Here is a 24,137-nt window from a genome sequence, read left to right as displayed (position 1 = left end):
TACACCAGCTTATCAGGAGGGAGATTCCAGGCCACAGCCCCGATGGGGAGGGGACCTGGCAAAGCCCTTCCCTCTCCCGGGTTGAAGCAACGGAGTTAGGAGTTTAGGGAGGCCATGTGACTAGAGTTCACAAAACAGCACCAGAGGGGAGAGAGCCTCCAGAAGCTTTGGAGATCTACAGAGGTCTTCCTTGTGTCTTCAGTGCCTCGCTGAGCTGTGCATGCATGTGAGGATAGTGATTGAGGCTGAGGGCAAATCTCCCGAGAGGAGTAGGCAGAACGATCCTGGAAGCTCACGAAGGGCCGGGAAGAACTGGTGTTCGCACCAGCCAGAGCAGACAAACATCGTGCGTGCGCCAGCGAGCGTAGTTCTCGCAAGGATCCGGCCTCGACAGCGGAGGACAGTTAGCCCTGGAAGGAAGGCTGCTCTGGGGCCACCTAACAAAACCTAAAAGCAAGCTTGAAAGTATCAGACTATTTCCAAGAAATTTAACTGCATTCCAGAACGTCACTGCATCACGCCTCAAGAGTATCTAAGATAACAAGAGACCATGTAGTACCCAAGAAAATAAAACAAGGTCTAGAGCCAATTAAAAGTGACCAGGCCTACAAACAAGAAACGGAAATCCATACTGAGAAGACACATCAGTCAAGGAAACTGACCCAGAAATGAAATGGATGATAGATAGAGTTAGCGCACAGGGTTACTAAAAGTTTTTATAACCCTGTTTCGTGTGTTCAAGAAGTTGGAGGAAAACATGAGCACGTTAAGGTAAGCCATCAAGGATTTTTAAAACAAGTTGAGTTTATATAGCTGGGAAAAAATGAGATGAAAATCTGAATTCCGCTGACCCCTCTATATGGCAGAACCGCCACCCTGGAGGAATCCAGATGCACATTTTCTGCGCCATTAACTTCTCATTTTGGAAAAATCACACAAGAGGGCACGTTGGTTCCACTAGAAACTTAAGACCACCGACCACAAGTAGACCCTCAGCACTGTCTGTCCTGCGTCTCTTTGATTATCTGACTGTCCGTCACTACAATCCATAGTAGACCTTCTCTACTCCTCAAACTACTGATCCCTCCCTACCACCCCTGGCCATCATTCTCAGCAAATGACCTTGCCTTCTCCTTGAGTTTATCCTGCTTGGTGTTTGTTGAGTTTCTTGATGTGTGGATTCATGTTTTTCATCTAAGTTTTTAGCCATTCTGTTCTTTTTCTTTCTCTGTCCCTTTCTCTCTCCTCACCGTTTGGGACTCCCATCATGCATGTGGTGGCATACTTGGTGTTCCAACAGGTCTCTGCATCTCTGTTCATTTTTCGTTTATCTTTCTTTCTATTCCTGAGACAGAATAATCTGAATTTTCCCCACGTCAGGTTCACTGATTGTTCCTTGTGCCAGCTCAGATCTGTTGAGGTTCTCTACTGAACCTTTCATTTCAGTTTTCGTACTTTTCAACTCCACAATTTTTTGTTTCTCTTAATGATGTCTACCTCTTCATTGATATTATCTACCTGATGAGACATCACAGTTTAAAAAAAAAAAAAAAGACTGAGCGTATTTAAAATAGCTGATTTAAGGGGCGCCTGGGTGGCACAGCGGTTAAGCGTCTGCCTTCGGCTCAGGGCGTGATCCCGGCATTATGGGATCGAGCCCCACATCAGGCTCCTCCGCTATGAGCCTGCTTCTTTCTCTCCCACTCCCCCTGCTTGTGTTCCCTTTCTCGCTGGCTGTCTCTATCTCTGTCAAATAAATAAATAAAATCATTAAAAAAAATAAAATAAAATAGCTGATTTAAGGGGTTTTTTATTGAGTCCAAAATCTGGGCTTCTACAGAGAAAAGTTGTATTAATTGCTTTTCCCCACCCCTTTGTATTGACCATACTTTCTTATTTCTTTACATTCGTCATACTTTTGTTGAAAACGGGACGTTTTTTATGTTATAATGTGGCAGTTCTGGAAACCAGAGCTTCCCCCCCCCCCAAGGTTTTCTGTTGCTGCTATTTGCTGTTTGTTGCTTAGTGACTTTTATGAACGAGTTTGGTAAAGTCTGTATTTTTGGTCAAGTGTGGCCACTAAGTCTCTGTTGCATCAGCTTAGTGATCAGCTCCTTACTGGACCAAGATTTCCTTAGATACTTGCAGCCCAGACATCTCCCACTCTTTGCTGAGGGGCCCTCTGTGCATGTGTCAGGGCATACATTCAACACTCAGGCCATAACAACTTGGTCTTAACCCCTCGTTTCCTGCCTGCTCAGAGCCTTAGGCTCAGCCAGAGGCGAGAGCTTAGGTCTTCTCTGGTCCTTCTTGAGGATGTGCACAGTCACATGCATGTTTATGGCCTTCTAGATTCCCGTGAATATATCAGAACTTTCAGAGCCGCTGTTTCTAGCTTGTCGCCCAGACCCTCCTACCAAGCTCGTTGGTTAGTCTGTCATTTGTGCCAACTCTTATCGATTGCTTCAGGCAGCAGCAGCTAAAACATTTGCATATAAATAATTTGACAGACATCTCTCAGAGATCAGCGTTAGCACTGGGTAAGTTTGAGTCAAATGAAATAAAGACAGCCTTTCAAGTGGGGTCTTCTAAGGACAACCACAGACAGGTGGTTTATCTGCAAAATAGCTCTTCTTTGGGAAGGAAGCTTTGAAAAAGTTCAACTCGTTCTTCCTCCTCCAGTCTTGGAAATATGGGTGGTTATTTTTCAAGGTTACAGCTGAGCTGGGAGGAGGGGATGGTACTAAGGTCAGTAAAAACACCTCAAAGCTTACACCGTTACGACCAAGATTCATCAGCTTTTCTTGAAAAAACACTCCCCGGGTCACTGCAAGCCTTTGGGATTTCCAGAGTTCCAAGAAAATGATTCTGACAATATTTGCCAGTCTCTGATGATTTACATTTTACCTGTGAATGGGCCATACTTTCATATTTCTTTGTATGCTTATGATTTGTTGTTGAAATTATATTTTGCACATTGTGTTGAGATGACTCTGGAAATGAGGTTGTCCTCTTTCCTTGGACATTGCTCTTCTTGTTCTCACTGCTATTCTGCAGTTGTCCATTTGTTTAGTGATTTTCCAAACCACTTTTGACAAAGACTGTTTTCCTTGTCATGTGTGGTGTCTCTTATCCTCTCAGTCCGCCAGTGGCCTGGCAGATTTCCTTAAATGTCTTGATCCAATAAGAAAAGAAATATTTTTTCAAAGTTCTGTCTCTCTTAACTATGTGACAGGCACTGCATGGGAAGGCACTTCAGCCCAAAGGGGTTGAGACAGTGGCCATCCTCTATGCCGATCCCTTAGTGAACTGCCAAGGAGAGCAAAACACGCAGCTCTGATTTTTTGGAGGAAAAGATCCTTATTGCCCCATGTGCCACCAATAAGCCACGTCAGGAATGCAGGCAGCCATCCCTACAGCTGCCTGTCACAGGACCAGGAGATGGGAAATGGTAGCTACTATGCAAAACACCAAAATTCATGGATACTTACTAGCCTCTTTCTCCATCAAGCACTCTTGCTGCACGTTTTCAGCTAGACTCCAGAGTCCTGAAATGGTTGATTTTGATATTTCCTGCCAGTTCAAGAATTGTTCTTGTAAAAGGGTTGATTCTTAGAGCTCTCTAGTCCACCATCTTCCGTGATGTCACCTGGATGGGGACTTTTCATACTAATCTGACTCTCACTCTTTTGAAGGAGAATCTTTTTTTCTGGAAATCTTTCAGATATTCTTTTTGTCCTTGGATGTGCTTAAGTATAGGTGAATCTTTTTTTCTTTTTTTCACTGTGGTACTTTATAGACTTTCAATCTGAAGCACTGGGAAATTTATATAAATGGTAGAACTTACGGATTAATCTGAATTGTCTCTTTTCTTTCATTTTCTGTCTCTGTGTTTTGGCATATTTCCTCAGCTTTATCTTTCAAATTGAAATTTAGGATTTTGCCATGTCTGTTTCATTATCTGGTCCTTACATTAATGTTTTATTTTAGTGTTCATCTTTTTCATTTCATTTTTTTTCTCCATTTGCTTCTTTTTCCTTGCGTTCTGTTTTTGCTTACGGAAATGTTGGTTATTTGTGTCAACTATTCTGCACACTCATTTTGGTCTTTCCTTTTTTTTTTTTTGTGCTGTTGATTTTCTTGTGTCTGGTGAACACTGGGTTAATGTCTATGTTTGAATACAAGACCGCATTGTTGTTTCGATTAGTTGAGAATAGTGTACACAGTAGGTCAGTTTACAGTCCTGTGAATCTATGCCAAAGAGGTCACTCCTCTGGTGAGAGGGCTGACTGCGGGCTTAGTGGTGGTACCTGTCGACCAGCAGTCTTCATTTAGGGTGAATGGTAGGGAAGCAGGAAAACTTCCTCTGGGGAGAGTATGATAGCCTGTTTCATGTGTCACAACCACATTGGCTCCATTGTGCAGGACCTTCGTCACCTCCAGCTCTGCTGTGTCTCCCAAATCCCAGGACCCCCGCTGTAGTCCCTCCCCAGGCAGATCTCCCACCATAATCAGAGTTCAGAGGATCCATGAATGTTTCCTATATAAACACTGACTTTCAACTCCAGTTTTGAGGAAGACTCCCATTCACAGAGGAAGATTACCATATACAGGCTGAAACCTTTTTTTCCAACCTGCACATTTTATACTCATAAACAACACTTTAACAGTTATCCTCTATAGTGGCAACCTGGACCATGTCCCTCTTACCCCAAATTCTAACTAATAAAACTTAAATTAGTAAGGCTTTATTGTGTACTCGTGTTTTCACTGAATTACCTGATCAATGTTAGGTTTGTCAGATCAGTAATGAATTAGTACTCCATTTGTGCATGAGTTTTGAGTCACTGACTCCTTTCTTTCCTCCAACAGAGAGATTATTTACCTTGTGAGCCAAGTGATGCCTGTTTTTGCTCCCTTTCATCTGTTTGATGCGCTTGCCGTGAGTATTTGGAATGATTTTACTCGGTCTAATATACATGGCAAAATTTGTTTTGTGTTTCTCACTTTTGAATTAAACGTCTGTGATTTCATCTTTGAGAAGAGAGGCTCTTGCTTCAGGCATTCTTAGCCATTTGTGGGAAAGTTGGCTTACTCTAGAGTATAGCATGCAAGGTGGAAGAAACCAGACTTATCCAACCTCTTCTTTATCTGGGGCCTGAATGCTGTGCGTGACATCCTAGCCAAGTGATCAGGTGACCTCTGCTGTGTCGTCCAAGGCAGGCCAGGCCACCTTTGAGTTAACCCTGACCACTAAAAAGTCTCTGTGGCCTGATTTTTCTATAGATTTATAGGTATTTGAAGACCCTTTTTCTGTACCCTGGAATGATGCCTTGAGGTTTATTCCCAATTTCAGCAATTAGCTCTCATGACACGATTTCTAGGTGCGTTTGCCATCTTGCTTTTTCCCCCAAGGAATTTCTTCTGTTTGTTAATGTCGCTCTGAAGATGTGGTACCCATTGAACACTGGCTGTGTTAAGAATGACGTGGAAGAGAACAAGATGAATGTCACCACTCTGGTTCTGGGCATTTTTGAAGCCCATGATCGCATTCATGTTTTTCAGCCATGATATCAGACTAGTTTCTGCTGAGATTTCCACCAATGAGGCTCTACATTTTTTAACATATGCTTTTATAAAATATTTTTAAAAGATTTATTTATTTATTTTGGGGGTGAGGGGCAGAGGCAGAGGGAGGGAGAAACTTGAGCAGACTCCATGCTGAGTGTAGAGCCTGATGCAGGGTTCGATCCCACGACCCTGAGATCATGACCTGAGCTGAAATCAAGAGTCAGATGCTTAACCGACTGAGCCACCCAGGCACCCCACAAAAATATATTTTTTTAAGATTTTATTTATTTATTTGGCACAGAGAGAGAGAGACAGCCAGCGAGAGAGGGAACACAGGCAGGGGGAGTGGGAGAGGAAGAAGCAGGCTCCCAGGGGAGCAGGGAGCCCAATGAGGGGCTCGATCCCAGGACCCTGGGATCCTTTCCTGAGCTGAAGGCAGACGCTTAACGACTGAGCCACCCAGATGCCCCCCACAAAAATATTTTTAAATAGAGCTTTAAATAAGGTTACCTGATGGGTTTCTGATGAAAGTTGCTATAGTTTATTGTTGTTCTTAATGTAACCTTAGAAGCATAGCATGTTTCCTTATCTCTTACATAGTGTGCAGTTCTCATTTTGAGATAGAACTGTTGGACCCCATCAAAACTTGTGGTGTATTAATGTAGTATTCCAAACTTGTTGCGATGACGGGTAAATGACTGCAGTGTTGGTTGCTATTCCTCTCTTTAGGGCACCTGCGGGGGAGTCCTACGAGGAACAGGGAAACAAAAGATTGCTGCGATCTTGAACGCCATTGGTTATTATGTTTTTGGTTTTCCCATTGGAGTATCTCTGATGTTTGCTGCTAAACTTGGGATAATAGGTATGTTTTTGATTCTTCAGTGATCACCCTCAAATCTCATCTGTCTTATTAAGATAAACTGCTTGAGATATAAAGCAGTTGACTGACAAATAGCCCCTGTGGCATTATTTTCTCCCAAAGCAGTTACTCCCTGCCTCCTCTATATAACAACACTGGAAATAGAGTCTTGAACAAAATAGACGTGATCTGTGCCCTCAGGATGAGGCCAGGATTAATTAATTACACAATAATTCCATTTGGGTTGAGTACTACAAGAGAGAGGAACTTGGTCCTGTGAGCACCCATCATGGGCTGGAGGACGGAGTGGCCAGAACTGGCTTGCCCTAAGGTGGTCATGCATTGGCCTCAGACATGCAACACGATGGATTACCTAGGTGAAGTGAACACCGTTTATTGAAAAACTCTTCTTTTCCCGCTGAATGATCTTGCCACGCTTGTTGAAAATTAGTTGGCCATAGATGTATGAGTTTATTTCAGGACTCTATTCTACTCCGGTAGTCTCTATGTCTGGCTCACACCAGTACCACTCTGTTTTGATTACCATAGCTATGTAGTAAGTTTTGAGATCAGGAAGTGTAAGCCTTCCAACTTTGTTCTTTTTTAATTTTGTTTTGGCTATTTGAGGATCCTTGGAATTCCTATGAATTTGAGGGTCAGGTTTTCCAAAACAAAACCCATTAGAATTTTTATCTGTGTTAAATCTGTAAACTGCTTTAGAGAGAATATTGCAATCTTAATAATAAGTCTTCTGATCCATGAACACAGGATACCTTTCCATTTATTTGGGTCTTTAATTTCTTACAGCAGTGTTTTGTAGTTTTCAGTGTTTTTCACTTCCTTGGTTAAATTTATTCCCGGATATTTTATTCTTTTGGATACAGTTGTGAGTAGAACTGTTTTCTTAATATCCTTTTCAGATTGTTCCTTCATGGTATCTTAAAACACAGCTGATTTTTGTGTGTTGATCTAAGTTTACTAAATGTTTTTGCTGTATTATTTTTTAATGTGTGGATTTTTTAAGATTTCCTATGTATAGGATCATGGCATATGTAAATAGAAATAATTTTACTCCTGTTCTGATTTTTTTACATTTTATTTAATTTTTACATCAAGATAAATGTTCTCCAATCCCCATCGCCTATTTCCCTCCTTCCCCCCAACTTCTGCCCAGCTCAGTTTGTTCTCTGTAGTTAAGAGTCTCTTTCTTGGTTTCTCTTTTTTTTCCCTTTGCTTATTTGTTTTGTTTCTTAAGTTCCGTATATGAGTGAAATCATGTGGTATTCGTCTGCTTTGGCCGACTTATCTTGCTTTGCATTATACTCTCTAGCTCTATCCATGCTGTTGCAAATGGCAAGATTTCATTCTTTTTAATGCCTGAATAATATTTCATTCTTTTTAATGCCTGAATAATATTCCATTGTGTGTGTATATCTATAGATATACACACACAATGGAATATTAGATATACATATTAGATATATTGGAATATTAGATATACATATATCTATAGATATACACACACAATGTATATATATATATAAATATATCTATAGATATACACACACATATATATATGTATGTATATACCGCATTTTTTTATCCATCCATCTATTGTCGGACACTGGGTTGCTTCCATATCTTGGTTATTATAAACAATACTGTAATAAATATAGGGATATATATATATATATATATCTTTTTTGAAATAGTGTTTTCATTTTCTTTGGGTAAACACCCAGAAGCAGGATCATATGGTAGTTTTATTTCTTTGAGGAACCTTCATACTGTTCCCTAAGTGGCTGCACAAATTCACATCCCCACCAACAGTGTATGAGGTTCCCTTTTCTTTTCTTTTCTTTTTTTTTAAGATTTTTGTTTATTTATTGGAGATAGAGCGAGAGTGAGAGAGAGAGAGAGCATGAGTGGGGGAAGGGGCAGCGGGAGAGGGAGAAGCAGATACCTCGCGAAGCAGGAAGCCCAGTGTAGGGCTCAGTTCTCGACCCCGGGATCACAGTCGGAGCCAAAAGCAGATGCTTACCCGACTGAGCCACCCAGGTGCCCCAAGCTTCTCTTCTCTTCATATCCTTGCCAACACTTTTTATTTCTTGTCTCTTTTGTACTAGCCATTCTGGCTGGTGTGAGGTGATATCTCATAGTTTTGATTTGCATTTCCCTGGTGATTAGTGATCTTTTCATGTGTCTCACGGCCATCTGTGTGTCATTGGAAAAAATGTCTATTCAAGTTCTCTGACCCTTTTTTTTTTAAAGATTTTATTTATTCGACAGAGATAGAGACAGCCAGCGAGAGAGGGAACACAAGCAGGGGGAGTGGGAGAGGAAGAAGCAGGCTCATAGCGGAGGAGCCTGATGCTGGGCTCAATCCCACAACGCCAGGATCACACCCTGAGCCAAAGGCAGCTGCTCAACCGCTGTGCCACCCAGGCGCCCCTCTCTGACCATTTTTTAATCAGATTTTTTTTTGGTGTTGAGTTATATTACTTCTTTATGTATTTTGGGTATTAACCCCTTATGAGACAACATTTGCAAATATCTTCTCTCATTCAGTAGATTGCCTTTTCGGTTTTTCGATGGTTTCCTTTGCTGTGTGAAAGCTTTTTATTTCAGTGTAGTCCCAGTAGTTTTTTGTTTTTGTTTTTGTTTTCCTTGCCTGAGGAGATGTGTCCATAAATATGTCTGCGTATGTTTTATTTTGAGAGCTTTGTGGCTTGGGGGTCTCACATTTAGGCCTTTATGCATTTTAAGTTAAATTTTGTGTATGGTATAAAAAAGTGGTATAAAAAAAGTACATTCTTTTTCATGTAGCTCTCCAGTTTCCCCAACACCATTTATTAAAAAGACTTTTTTGCCTTCTTTCCAATTTTAAGGCCTTTTATTTCTTTTTCTTGCCTTATCATTATGGCAAGAACTTTTACAATAGGGTTTTAACATTTTTCTCTATTCTTCTACAGTATTACTTTTATTTTTAAGTTTAAAAAATGTAAAAACCTGAAATTCACATGATGTGAGATAATATTCATAAAGAGCTTTTATCAGAAATGTGGTAACCTTTTATGTATATCACTTCAGTTTATGATGCCCACATGAGATGTGATCTCCCACTAGTTCCACCTTAAATACGAAGAAGCTAAAACCTTGAAGAGGTTAAGTAATTTTTCCCACAGATAGTCCGTGATGAAACAGGATTTGGACCCAGATAGTTCGCCTCCAGATCCATACTTAATACTCTTGTGTGCACCTTATCTCCATCTGTTTGATTTTCATAATCCCCTCATTCATTCAACAAAGTTTTATCTGCATATCTCAGGCCCTGCGGTATGTTATCATCTGGGAATATAAAGATAAACAAGATCCCTATCTTTTGTGAGTTCATAGTAAGTGCTCTTAGCATATATTCCTCTTATGTTCTTTCGCAGGTTGTCTTTTTCATGCTCTTCAAATGTAGGCCTTCACCAAGGACCAGAAGGTGATCCTTTTGCTTTTCTTGTTCTGCATTCTCTTCCTCAAAATCCTCAGGGCCTCAGTCTTTGGTGCCTTTGGCTCTTGGATCTCCATCACTGGGCCTCACTTCATGTCTGAGGTCCTACTGTGCGTATTTCAGCTGCCCCATGTATTCACAGTGGTCCTGCCAACACCTCTGACTCCTGGCCCCCTTTCTGATGTAGTCATCCAGGCTCAAGAACTCTGCCCCAGTGATGCTTCCAGGTCTTACCCATGCTGCCTCTCTAATCTTTCATGTCTGCGAGGGATTTATCCCTATTTCAGAGAGGAGGAGTTGAGAGTTTATAATGGCTGTGGCATTTATCTTAGCATTTGTTACCTCCAGTAAACTACATACCTAACTCAGATATTTACTACTCCCATTAAGGTGCTACCGTTCAGCTTCTGTTTTCCTTCAGAGCAAGCAGGTGAAGAGGTACTTGAGGCAGCTTCTATTTTTCAGACGCCTTATTTCTTCCTCAGGGAAATTCTTCTCTCCTGGGTTTAATCTCAAAATAGAACCAGTAGATTTCTGTCTATAGGGAATAAATCCATTCACGTCAAAAGGTGGAGGAACCAACTCTGAAATCCAGCCTCCAGTTGGTCCAAGACCTGGAGGCCATTTGTGTTTTCATGAAATGGGTGCATCTCTGACACTCTCAGTAGTTTCTGTTCAAATAGCTGATGAACATTTTGGAAACATTAGCTTCTGTTCAGGATTTTTAAAAATCATTTTCCTCAAAGGCTTTTACACATTTTTTATTAATTTTAGCCTGGACATTTTATCCTTTTGTTGCCATTGTAAATGAGGTTTTCTCTTCTACCATATAATCTAAGTGGTTGTTCTTTATAGGTAGGAGGGCTGTTAGTTACTATATGTGAATTTTGTCTCTTGTTAAATTTGGAATTCCTCATAACTGCAGTAGTTTTCTGTTGATTCTCAATGGCTTTTCCAGGTATACAATCATATCATCTACAAATGATTTTATATTGTCTTTACAAGATTTTATTCCACTGATTTCTTTTCCTTTTTCCTTTTTCTCTTCCTTTCCTTTCCTTTCCTTTCCTTTCCTTAATGCCTCTAGTAGTATAATAAATTGTTGTCGTATTTGTGGAACTGCTTGTCTTGTTCAGGATTTTATAGATACTGCTTCCAGTGTTTCTATAATAAAAGTCATTGCAGGATTTTGGGCTAACGCACACACACACAAACACACAAACACGTGTAAGTAAATATGTGTGTACGTGCTTCTTAAACATGATTTAAGATTTATTTCCAACAAGAATGGTTGGGTATTTTGTCAAATACAAACAACAACAACAACAACAACAAAGATATAAACAATACCTACCCACTTATGAGTAGAAACTATTTAAACTAGTTAAACATCCATTATACACCAAAGTGGATATAAAATATTTATGATATTTACATGTCATGTGTAAATACAAATAGTTTTACTTTTTCCTTTCCAATTTTTATGCCTTTTTTCTCTTTTCTTGCCTTATTGTTCTAGCAAGAACTCCTACAGTAGCATTATAACATTATTTCTATAGTCTTCGACTTTATTTTTACTTTTGGTTAAAAAAATAACTTTTTAGTGCCTATGGAAATGATCCTACGGTTTTTCTCCTTAGATATATTATGATGACAAACGATATTAATTGGTTTCCTCATAATCCTGGTTATGATGCACTATTCTTTTACTGAGCTGCCAGATTCCGTTAATATCTTATTTCAGGATTTTTTGCAATGATGTAAGATTGGTGTGTAGTTTTATTTTTTTGTGTAATCTTTCTTGGGTTTTGATATTCATTCATGTTATACTCCTTTCATAAAAGGAATTAAATTTCTTTCCTTTTTATATGCCCTGGAACAACTTACGTAGAATAGGGACGATCTGTTTTAGAAAGGTTGGGTGAAATTCTTCAATGAAACTGTTGTGCTCTCATGTTTTGAGGGGTTTATCCTTTTGATAGCCTTCTCAATTTTGCCTCTGAAAAATCATTCTGTTGAGACCTTTTTCTTTCGGTGGGGAGTCACTTCAGCAAATTGCTGTTTTTTTTTTAAGAAAATTATCCATTATCAAGATTCTAAAAGTACAGAATTGTGCAGAATAATCTATCATGTGCTTTGGGAATAAGTTGTTATACATATGTTCTGTGTATATATCCACATCTGTATTTTCTATAGACTTCAGTAACAGTGAATTTTATTTTTTTAGTGAAAAACATAGTCTAATTAGAGGACTGACTGAATGCTGTAGTATGTATTCAAATAGGTGCTTTTGTTCTGTATCCAATCAGTGCGTTTTTTCCATGTAAAAATTTTGAATCTGCCCTAGTTCTCTGTGACATTTTAATCTTGCTGCTGTCCTGAGATCCTTCGTGTCCACACAGACAGGTGCTTAGTTTCTTACCTTGACTTTTTTGGAAATGTTACTTGGTGGCTTAATGAGTAACGGTCTTCAATGTCATCTCTCTTTTTAATGACCGGTCCAGGCTGGGGGCCTTTGCGCTGGCTGCTTAATGTCAAGCTGGGCTTCATCATTCTCTGTTTGGGACACACAACTGCCAAACATTTCTTACTGTCTCGTAGTGCTTCCAAGCACGGCCCTGCGTACCGGGGAAGTACCACTTAGCTAAATTGCAAGAGCCCCGTCCTTAATAAGCTGCTGAGGTTAGCTCAGCTTTACTTAAACAAAACGCAAAAGCTCTCTCTTACTAGACTCTAACGCTTCTTTAGAATAAGCAGATCTCCCTGTCTTTGTTCACTAAGGGGCTTTTTACTGTCGTACTCAGTAGGTGCTCAGGTTTGTTAAAAAGTACTTTTAAGTTATTCAAATTTTACTTTAACAGTATGGAAAATTTGGGAAATGCATAAAATATACACAAAATTAAATTACCCTTAATTACAGTGCCGAGCCGTAACAGCAGAGAAATTCAGTGTATTTTATTCCAGAATTTTTTCTATTAGTCACAGACGTGGGGTGACACTGAATACGTGATTTCCTCCTATTCCGCGTCAAAGACATGGTTTTTAGTACCTCTGTAATATTTCCTTGTATCGTTTCTTTAATGCTTCCCTGGTAGTGGACATGTACACTGCTTCTCTTTATTTATGTATTTTTTAGGATTTTGTTTATTTATTTGACAGAGAGAGAGCACAAGCAAGGGAACAGCAGAGGGAGCTGCAGAGAGAGAGGGAGAAGCAGGCTCCCCACCACGTGGGGCTCCCTGCTCGGTGGGGGATCTGCTTCTCCCTCTTCTGCTCCGCCGACTTGTGCTCTGTCAAATAAATAAATAAAATCTTAAAATAATAACAATAATATAAATAAATAAATAAATAAATAAATAAATAAATAAATAGCTTCTCTTTATAAATAGGACTGTGATGAGTGTCCTAGGTGTCTGAATGGCTAACATCCCGGAGTCTTTCCTCAGAACGGGTTCCTAGGAATAGAATCCGTCCATCAAAGGGTGTAAACGGTCAGTCCACCTGCTTCCCAATTGAAGAGACGTTTTGTTGAATTCTCGGGAGTTTTGTTGAATTCCCGGTTTGTTTCATTACCCGGGGTCCACAGAGGACCAGCCTCCATGGGCCTTTGCCAGTGTGGGGCCGCGGACGTGGAATGAATGAATGAATGAATGAATGAATGGACTAATTCTCAGTCTATGCCGAATTCCATCTCTAACCAAAGCAGCCCGCTTTATAGCGAAATTGTTGATAGACGAGTGGCTGTTTTCTATCCACTTTGGTCTCTAATGGCTATGGAACTAGTTTAAGTAGTTTCTTCTCCTAAGGGGGTAAGCATTGTTTATATCTTTTTTTTTTAATGGGTCCATTTATATTCTCAGTAACCTTGTCCACAGTGCAGTTGGTCTCCCCTGGGCCTGGGCCCGCTCCTCCCTCTGCCCACAGGGCTGTCCTGGAGCTCTCGCAGCTACTCCCCCCTGCCCCATGGGTGAGCGGCACCTGCCCTTCTCACGGACGCTGGGCTGTAGGTCGCTGTTCTAGCGCTCTGTTCGGTGATTCCGTGGCCCTTCTCACCCTTCCAGCTATCACGTTTGCTGCCTTGCGTGTCGTTTGTCTCCCCCAGTAGCAGGTAAGCTCCAGGAGGGCCCTGCTCTTGCCAGCCTGTGCAGTTCTCTGTTTCCAGCCCTTCAAGACCTGCGACAAACAGAGCCAGTATATATCTGTTAAATCAACACACAAGCAGCAGACAGTGTTGTGGTCTTTTTACTGTTGATTGGCAGATCGATGGCCACTGAGCGATCACTGGCAAGCTTGCGTCCCATCCTGGGCCACACTTAGGTACATTTTTAAAGGAAGTCATTTTAAGTGAAGTTACTTTAACTGTATGGATACAGGAGTTCTGGAAGAATTTTGACGGGGACGGGAACGTAGGTGAAGAACATCTAAGCCGTGGTCTCATTCTGCATCCCTAGGTCTCTGGTCTGGCTTGATCATCTGTGTTTTCTTTCAAGCCCTTTTCTATTTGGGGCTCATCTGGAGGACAAACTGGAAGAGAGCTGCAGAGCAGGTAACAGCGCGTCCTTCTAGAAGCGTGGGCCTTTGGTGGTCCCGTGGCTCTGTAAGGAATCCTCGAGGGTCAGAATGCCAAGAATGCCGCTGGCAGCCTGACTTGCTTCCATTCATGGAAAGTGTCTCTATGAGAGTTAGGGGCAGAGGGACTTCCTATTTCAGCACGTTTTCTTCTTCATACAGTTAGCTCAGTGTCTGCTCAATAGGCTTCAACAACAGGGAATTAGCTTTGCTGTTTTAGTATCAAAACAGTAGTTTTTAAATCCTAATTATACTGATTTATTTGTTTTTAGGCTTCTTTTTATTTATTTATTTTTATTTTATTTTTTTAACACTAATTTGTTACTATGTTCTGTTAGCCACCATACAGTATATCCTTAGTTTTTGCTGTAATGTTCCATGATTCATTATTTGCATATAACACCCAGCGCACCATGCAATCCGTGCCCTCCTTAATACCCATCACCGGCCTACCCAATTCCTCACCCCTCTCCCCTCTGAACCACGAGAGACTATGGACGAGGCTTCTTTTTAGAGACGTTTTTGGTCCATGTTTTCCTCAAAAGCTGAGTATCTACGATCAGTGACCAGTGCTTGGGGAAAGAACCATAAGCTCGGGGTAGAGGAACGGGGTCTTGACCGTGTAGGCGTCTCTCTGTGTGAATTGTGAGCTGTGTTTATTCTGTCCAGATGACATGGCTGAGAGGAGAAGACGTGTCACTGATATGGGAGGGGGTGAGTTTAGTGCACAAAGCGTCCCTGCTTCAGTTTTGTGCCCCCTCCCCCAGCTTCACATGCCTTTGGTTTTCCTAATTGTGCCATATGACGCCTTTCCTATCTTAGCGTGACCTATGGAGGGAGTAAATTGTACAGGACATTCAGGTGGGCCATCAGCCAGCCTTTATGTGACAACACCGTGTGTCTTTAGACTTTATTCCTTAAATCAGTGCTTAGGAACACCGCAGTGCACGGTGCGAGAGAAATGATGTTAGATTTGCCAGTACAGGCACAAGTAGCTTTTTACATTATGACCGTGAGCTGAGCACTGGGGCGAATAGTGGCTGTCCGGTGCTACGTGCTATGGTCATTGGTGTTTCCAGACCGGAAAGGACCGCGCTGGATGTTAGTGGTAGTGGTTTCATCAGTAGCTCGGGTGGAATTGTAACAAGAGAGTTCTCGCCTCACTTGACTTACACTTCATTTACTTCTGTGATGCTTGTTCTCAGGCGCAGGTCCGAGCTGGGCTGAAGGGGATCAAAGAGACCACGCCGCCACCAGCAGGTAACAGAGGACCCGGTCTAGGGCCCTTGATCGGCCTCACGAGGCCGAAAGTTCGTGTAGCCCGAGTTAACTTATGAGCTCCCGCTCTCTTGCAGAATAAATCTTGTCTCTGCCCTGATAACTGGGAGATCAGCTCTGGGCTGTCCTGTGAAGTGTTCTTCATGTAATTTCACAGATGCCAACCAAGAATTGATGGCCATTGTTGGCGATGTGTTATTCTTACGTAACTTTCCATACCATCCCTTTGCTGAACCCTGTCCCTAAGTGTGTACTCCACTGTTCTCTGCGATCAGATCTACCCGTCTTGGAGAAAGAAGTAACCGATGGAGCGATTTTGCCTGATATCATCACACCCGAGAGCCAGACCCTCCAACTAACGGTCCCAGAAGAAAGCAGCCAGTATGCCGTGTCCACCATCGGGGATGTGTTGACAGTGAGCCAGGTGGTTTGCTCTCGTGGAATAGCTCTAGCTGTGGCCGTTGCTGTTCTTTTAGCAGGAATTGGAATAAGGGTGTTCAGTGACCGTGGCTGAAACAGAAGAATGATCCCCAGCCCACAAACCAGACATGATGATTGTACGTGATCTGGGGGGCACGGGAGGTGCCCCTGTCACGTGGACAGCGGTTTCACTCCCAGCCGTGGGCGGAAAGGATATCGGTGATGTTTTCTTAGCTGTCCCCAGAATCTGCACCATCCTCACGGAGATCAAGAAAGGAGTTAGAACTCTAAGTTTCTCCCAAACATTAACTCTATCATGGTTTGTAAATCTGTACATTTGATTTTCCCCTGCAGGAAGCGTTCTGTACTCTTCCGTTGAATGTCTTCCTACTTTCAGAAAAGTTCAGTGCCCTCTCAAATTGATTGCTGAGCCAGTTTCATTTGTGTTTCTCGGTCAGTGTGTTTGATCTTAGCAGGGGGTGTGTATTAAGTGCCTATCCAAGTTCTGTCTCAGGTATTGCCATAGAAGCTTTTATAAAATAAACACCTTAAAATTGAAAATGCATGCTAATAATGTTTGAGGCTATAAAATCTTTCAAAATGCTAACTTCTAGTTTGGGGCCTTTGAACCCATTTTGGGGGCAGCTTTCATATTAAAAAATCAGTCTGTGTTCTCTTCTGCGGCTCAGCTCCCCAAATGCTGCCCCCTCCCGGCAAATGTTTAAAGCCTTTATGGGGAGTTTGACTAACCCAAATAGAAAATACTAAAAAAAAAAGTACTAATATTGGGGATTCCCTCCACAAAGCCCACCAAGTGACTAGTGTCCCCATTGGCTTTTCATCTCTTTCTCTGAAATGTGAACAAGAAGTCCGGGATTACCAGACAGCTGTGAAAAAACAGTGATACAAGAAAGCAACAGAAAAGAAACCGAGACTTTGTAGGGAAAAGAAAACTTGTATCCTCAGAGGGATAGCCCCAAATATTGCAACCACAATCTCGAACAGGTCGCTTTAGAAGAAAACATGCAGGGAAAGTTTTGAGCTAAAATTCACGTAACATAAAATTAACCAGTTAAAATGTGGCATTTTGTGCATTTAGTCCACTCGTGATTTTTTTTTTTAACTATTGTTTTTTTAAAGGTTTTATTTGGGGTGCCTGGGTGGCTCAGCTGGTTAAGTGTCAGGCTCAGACCTGATTTCGGCTCCGGTCATGATCTCAGGGTTGTGGGACCGAGCCATGGGTCGGCCTCCACACTCAGCGAGTCTGCTTGAGATTCTCTCTCTCCGTCTCCTTCTGCCCCTCCCCCCCGTGCTTACTCTCTGTCTCAAATAAATAAATCTTAAAAAAAAAAAATTCAACACTTAACTAACTGAGCCTCCCAGGCACTCCTGAAAAATTCTTAAATAAAATGTCAACCACATTTAGCAACTTAATAATAACCAGGATTGTTCAACATGAGGAAACTAATATCTTTTATCATCAAAATAGATCTAAGGAGAAAAACTATAGGGTCATCTCTATAAGCACTATGAAGTCATTGGACAAAATGCTCAACCATTCTTGCTGGACACATGCAATAAAGCAGACTCCCTGAATTCTTCCTGAACCCGATTTTACAGAACATGAACACATAAACATGCGTGTGTGTGTGTGTGTGTGTTTGCGTGTGTGTGTATGTCAGCCTGAAGCCAGCATACTATTAGCAGAGAAACATTGGAAACATTACCTCTGAAGCCCTGAACACCACCAGCATTTCCACTCTCACATCAGTTTATCACACAACCAAAGCCATTAAGCAGGGAAAGAAATCAGCGGTATAAATCCAGAAGGGAGAATATAAAATTAAGCATATTTAGTAGATGATATAATTGTATCCTTGGAAAACCCATGAGAATCAGCTGAAAACCACCGCAAACGATAAAAGGAATTCAAAATTTTAACAAGACACAAAATTCACATACAGGAATAACAGCCTTCCCACATACCAACCGCCACTTGGATTATATAATGAAAAGAAAGGCCTTACCTGCAATGGCAACAGAAAGGTAAAATATCCAGAGACACATTTAACCAGGAATGTATAAAACCTTCCTCAGGAAAATGATAAAAGCACGCCTGAACAGAAGCTGGCATTTCCAAAATATTCCTCAGCTATGCGAACCCAAAAGCTGAGCGTGTCAGAGAAATATGCATTTTATGAAAGCACAGAGGGCCCCAGGTCTGGGACTGAGATGACAACAGCAAATTGCTGATTGGTCTGTCTCCAACTTCAATACTGTGTTGAATAGAGATAGCAAAAGTAGACATTCCATCTTGCTCCTGATCCTAGGGGAAAAGCTTTGTCTCTCTTTCTTTCTTTCTCTTTCTTTCTTTCTTTCTTTCTTTCTTTCTTTCTTTCTTTCTTTCTTTCTTTCTTTCAGATATATTCATTTAGAGAGAGAGAAAGGGAGAGCAAGCAGGGGGAGGGACAGAGGGTAAGGGGGAGGGAGACAGAATCCCAAGCAGACTCCCCACCAAGCGTGGAGCCCGACACAGGGCTCGATCCCAGGACCCCGAGATCATGACCTGAGCCAAAACCAAGACTCAGACGCTCAACCGACTGAGCCACCCAGGCGCCCCTGTCAGCTTTTCATAAATGACCTTTATCGTGTTGAAGAATCTTTCATCTTATTTTAATAACTTTTACAACCTTGTCTCATTTCATTTTTTAAATTGTGGTAAAATGTACGTAACGTAGATTCGCCGTTTTATCGGTATAATTCAGTGGCATTAAGTGCGTTCACCATCATCCATCTCTAGAACTTTTTCATCATTGTAAGTGGAAACCGTGTACCTATTAAACAGTAACTCCCCGTCACCCCTGCCACCCTCCAGCCCTTGGTAGCACCATTCTGTTTCTGCCTCTGTGAATCTGACTACCCTAGATAACTCGTGTAAGTGGAACCATGCAATATTTGTCTCCATTTCATTTTCTGTAATTTGGCCAAACTTCCCTTTTTACCTCTTGCTTGTTCTACCTTTTGTTGTTTTGAACTGGCTTTCACCTCTGTTAAAACATTCTTTTTCTCTTCCATTTCTTTCCTGAGTTTTAATTACTTGTTTGTCCTCTCCTATTGTCTTACCTATTTCTTTTTTCTATTTAACCTTCTAATCTATTTCTTTTTTTTTTTAAGATTTTATTTATTTATTTGACACAGAGACAGCCAGTGAGAGAGAGACAAGCAGGGGAGTGGGAGAGGAAGAAGCAGGCTCCCAGCAGAGGAGCCTGATGTGGGGCTCGATCCCAGGACTCTGAGATCACACCCTCAGCCAAAGGCAGACGCTTAACAACTGAGCCACCCAGGCGCCACATATTTCTTAAACTATTTCTTCCAGCTCTTTTTTCTTTTCGAAGATTGTTTCTGTTTCTCAAGAGGTTGTGAGAACTATACATTCGGATACTTCCTTTGTGTAAGGTTTTTATCTCCCCTTTCTTAGAGGTGTGTGTGTGTACATGTGTGTAATGTCCATGCATGGGTCCTATGTTCATTCTTTCCTATGACTGATCTGTGGACATAGATCATATCAGGCAAGCATTCGCTGAAGAAGCATGTGGTGTTAGGACAGGTAGGACAGTGAGGCTTCAGTTCAAATTTGTTGTCTTAAACACCTCTCATAAAATCTGTTATTCCCTGTCATGGAAAGACACGCAAATATCCAATAAACACCGGAGAAGTTGCCCACCATCATTAGCCAGCAGAAAAACGCAAGGTAACATCACAATGAGATACCACTGCACGCCCACCAGAAGAGTTCATTTTTCAAAACTGACATTATGAGGCACTGGAGAGGCTTAGAGTCACTGGACTGTCCTATGTTATCAGTGGGGAATACAAATTGGTGTAAGCATGTTGGAAAATTATTTGAAAGTTAAACATGTTAGACACCTCTTTGCTTTCACCCAGAAACTCTGTAGCAGAGATTGGGTAGAGGCGTAACTAGGATGCCAGTAATGTTCTGAGTGGTAGACACATAGGTGGGTTGACTCTGTAATAATTCATTGTATACATTTTTTTTTTAAGATTTTATTTGAGAGAGGTGAGAGAGCACAAGAGCCGGGTGAGGGACAGACGGAGAAGCAGACTCCCTGATGAGCAGGGAGCCTGATGGAGGGCACAATCCCAGGATCCTGGGACCATGACCTGAGCAGAAGGCAGATGCTTAACCGACTGAGCCACCCAGGTGTCCCTTCATTGTACACATTTTTAATTCACACACTATTTTATATTTATGTCATAGCAAATGAAAATGTAATGCTTATTATTTAAAACAGCTGTAGCCTATATGCAAAGTTTAGACATTTGATCTCAATTATCAGCAGGGAGAATTTTCTTAAAGGCAAAGGTGAAATAGACACTCGTAATTCTTTCAGCCTCAGAGGGACTAAGGTTGTGAGTGTATGCCCAGGACTTCTCCCTTCTGGCCCTAATCTGGGCTCCTGCGAAGTCGGATGATTTGCTCATACCTTATGCCCCCCGCAAGGAGTATATTGACTACGTATATTTTTCACACTTTTAAGATCTTTTAACTCCTTTGACCCCATCGTGGAATTAATCAAAGGACATGGACAACAGAATTAAGTGAAGCGTAGCAAGTCTTTCTGTAATAAAGTCTCTTTTGATAGCAAGTGGCAAAGATTCAATTCAGATTTCAGGCCCCTAACATTTGGAAATTTATCGGCTTATGAAACTGGAGTTGTACTTTGCAGATGGACCTTTAGCTTCAAGCCTTACTAGGTGCAACTAATCTTCTTACGACACGGTCTCTGAACTCAGCCTTCCTCTGCATTAGCTTTTTTCTCAGCAAGTCATTTTCTTGCGTGCCAGCAAGTCACCTGGTGATCCCACAGGGAAAAGCATGTTCCTGGGGTGGTTGGTGCGGGGAGGGGGGGTGGGAGGTGGTGCCTGGCTGGCTCAGTCAGTAGAACATGTGATGCTTGATCTCAAAGTTGTGAGTTCGAACCCCATATTGGGTGTAGAGAGTACTTATATACATAAAATTAAAAAAAAAAAAAAGCATGTCTTTTTCATGATAGTTCTAACAAAGGTCCCCGGGTCACCTGACTATTCCTGAATCAATCACTGTGGCTAGGAAGATTTGATACTCCCATACAGGCATGGGTCATATGGAAACCCTGAGGCGATGAAGAGGGGTCATGGAATGGATCGCGCGCAATAAAGAAACTTTATTTTACAACAAAAAGGGAGGGAGGGAGGAAAAGTGTGGCGGACGGGCATGCTAAAATCCCCAGTCTACTACATTTCCTGGAAGAAATAGCTTGATCCTAGTCCTGGATCCTGCAGGGGTGATTTCATTGGCCCACAGCTACTTGAATCGATGAGTGTATCATATTCAAAGGCTGAAAGAATATTTCAACTTGGGAATATGGTCAAAGAATCCCCAGTCTCTCATTGGTTCCATACATATATCACTTTGTTCTGTGAAAGTATTTGGATATGATTTTAAAGTGTGCCCAACAAAATGCCATCGATTTCTCCAACTAATAAAGAAAATGTTTAAGAATTAGTAAAGAGGGTGCCTGGGTGGCTCAGTCGTTAAGCATCTGCCTTCGGCTCAGGGCGTGATCCCGGAGTTCTGGGATTGAGCCCCATGTCAGGCTCTTCCGCTGGGAGGCTGCTGCTTCCTCTCCCACTCCCCCTGCTTGTATTCCCTCTCTCCCTGTGTCTCTCTCTGTCAAGTAAATAAAATCTTAAAAAAAAAAGAATTAGTAAAGACTCAAATTCTTGGTGACTCTGCCATTAGAATCACAATAGATTTTTTTCCCCAAAGACTTGTTACTTATTTATGAGAGAGAGAGCACAAGCTGGGAGGAGAGGGAGAGGGAGAAGCGCCCACCTGCCAAGCAAGGAGCCTGATGTAGGACTCGATCCCAGGACCCTGGAATCATGACCTGAGCCGAAGGCAGACGCTCAACCAACTGAGCCGCCCAGACGCCCCACAATAGATTCTTTTAAAGATATCCTCACACCTTATCCTCAGCAGAAGCAGCTCTTTGCCACTTGGACATTCGCTTCCCTTAGAGGATACTGAGTCCCGTTCTGTTTTCACTCTGGAGTCATGTTCATCACTTTTTTTTTAAACTGTGGCAAGATTTGCATTTTGATTTACCTGGTCCTTTACATAATGATTATTAGCTAAGAGTTTAAAAAGGGCCACACAGATCAGATGAAAAAGATAATTGAGTATACTCTGTGCTGGACTCTGAGCTAATTCAAACATTGCTCCACAAGCCTCAATATTGACATTAAATGGTTATGCTGCTCTTCACAGAAGTTGGTTTAAAGACTCGGTATGTGATAGAGACTATAGCTTTTCCTAAATGTAAGAAACCTGCACTCTCCCCTTTAACCATGGTCTCTGCCTGTGGAGTGGCTTCCCCCCCCACCTTTCTTTTAGCCAAAAGAAGGCAAGGGAGAAGTAGAGGAGAAGAGTTTGATGGTCATGCCAACTTCTTCCTTTCCTAAGAATCTCTTTAAATAAGCCTCAAGTTTTACACGCTATTGAGAAAGCCACCAATGTGTGGACAATGCCAAGACACCAAGACCAGAGTAATGGGCAGTGTATCATTCATTCATTCACTCCATCTTCATTGAATATCAACTAATGGCCGCATTCTACACCAGATGCTAATTTACAGTGAGCATGAAAGACAAAGTCCCTGACTTTATAAGACATTCCAGTGGCGAAGACAGGCACAAACAAGGATCCACGATAGCTAGCTGGAGATAAGGCTGTAGCAAGGTGTGTCAGGGTCTGGCCACGGGAAGAGAAACCGCTCTAGTTATTTCAGGTGGAGGGAATTTTAGCAGTCACAGATATCAGATGCAAGAATGGAGTGCTTGCAAAGATTAGAGGCTGCTATATACCCTTGGTGAAACCCATGGGAGCTGTAGCAGCTCTGATGCCTGTCACTGTCATCCTCTATTTACTACGGAAGTGTCGCCTCGCCTGCTGGAGTCAGGAAGGATCCTACCTCCCCTTTCACGGTAGCAGTAGCCAGCAACCACTACACTACTGAATCCAGAAGCAAGCCGGTTACTTTCCTCCTCCTCCCCTCTCAATTCCTGCTAATGCCTCCCAATGGTAGAAGTTCCTTGGAAGCCCTGGCATGAGAACCGGCGGAAAGTAGTTCATACACCCTGTGCCCCCGGGGTACAGTAGTATTTACAGGGCACGTGTAGAAATCAGAAATGACATATTACCTCCACAGAATCAAGAGTAGAAGCCGGGAAACCGGTAGGATCCTAGCACTATAGACCGTGCAAGTGAAATGATTTGGCTTGGACTAGAGTAAAAGTGGTTGGATTTCAACATATTTTTTTGAAGAGAGGGTCAAAGAGAAAAGTCAAGGATGATTTCAAGGATTTTGGCCTGAGTCAACGGGATAATGGACGTACCATTTATTGAAACAGGGAACACTGGGGGAGGTGTGCCTTGTATCTGGTGGATGAGGGTAAATAAAAAGTTCTATCCCAAGGGAACTTAAGATGCCCATGATTACATGCAAATAGAGATGAACAGGATGGGGTTACACACGGCCCTTGGAGCCTGGAGAAAAGGGTGGGACTAGAGATGGGAGTTCAAAGCTGTCTCTGACCGCCACCCACGGGGTTAGATGAGGATGTCGTGAGCTGTGAAAAGAGCACAGGTTCAAAGCCGGGTTCCGCAAAGGAAAACCCAGAGGGCTCAGCCAGGGAGGCAGAAAGAAAACCAGAAGCGGGTGGTGGGGGTGAAGGGGGTGGGGGTGGAAAACAAGCTAACACTGGGTCTCGAGAAGACGGCAATTGGTCAGTGGTGCCAACCGTCGCGGGATCTGAGGATGACCTTGGATTGGGCACAGGGCAGCTGGGGAGGCAAATCTGGGCGGCGTGGGTTTCTCC

The 24,137-nt window shown here is 42.1% G+C and overlaps 1 protein-coding gene across 9 annotated transcripts in view; it reads left to right on the top strand.

Annotated features, from left to right (window-relative positions):
• The window catches only part of LOC123779747 (multidrug and toxin extrusion protein 2-like), a 68,704-nt gene extending 49,393 nt beyond the window's left edge, over positions 1–19,311 (top strand). For 3 of the 9 annotated variants that reach the window (XM_045778233.2, XM_087867672.1, XM_087867677.1), the window contains 5 exons: positions 4,873–4,942; positions 6,301–6,433; positions 14,381–14,475; positions 15,704–15,758; positions 16,052–18,639. In XM_045778233.2, the coding sequence (XP_045634189.2) occupies positions 4,873–4,942; positions 6,301–6,433; positions 14,381–14,475; positions 15,704–15,758; positions 16,052–16,290 (592 nt within the window). In that variant the 3' untranslated portion in view covers positions 16,291–18,639. Of the gene's footprint in view, positions 1–4,872; positions 4,943–6,300; positions 6,434–14,380; positions 14,476–15,703; positions 15,759–15,853 lie in introns of all 9 variants that reach the window. The other 6 variants (XM_087867673.1, XM_087867670.1, XM_087867674.1 and 3 more) reach the window with 6 other exon arrangements.
• Positions 19,312–24,137: the final 4,826 nt, after the last annotated feature.

Source organism: Ursus americanus, chromosome 14 (genome assembly GCF_024610735.1).
Source record: "Ursus americanus isolate L20-20 chromosome 14, mUrsAme1.1.p, whole genome shotgun sequence".
NCBI lineage: Eukaryota > Metazoa > Chordata > Mammalia > Carnivora > Ursidae > Ursus > Ursus americanus.
Note: the sequence above shows the minus strand (reverse complement) of the source record. Positions and strands in the feature narration are given on the sequence as shown.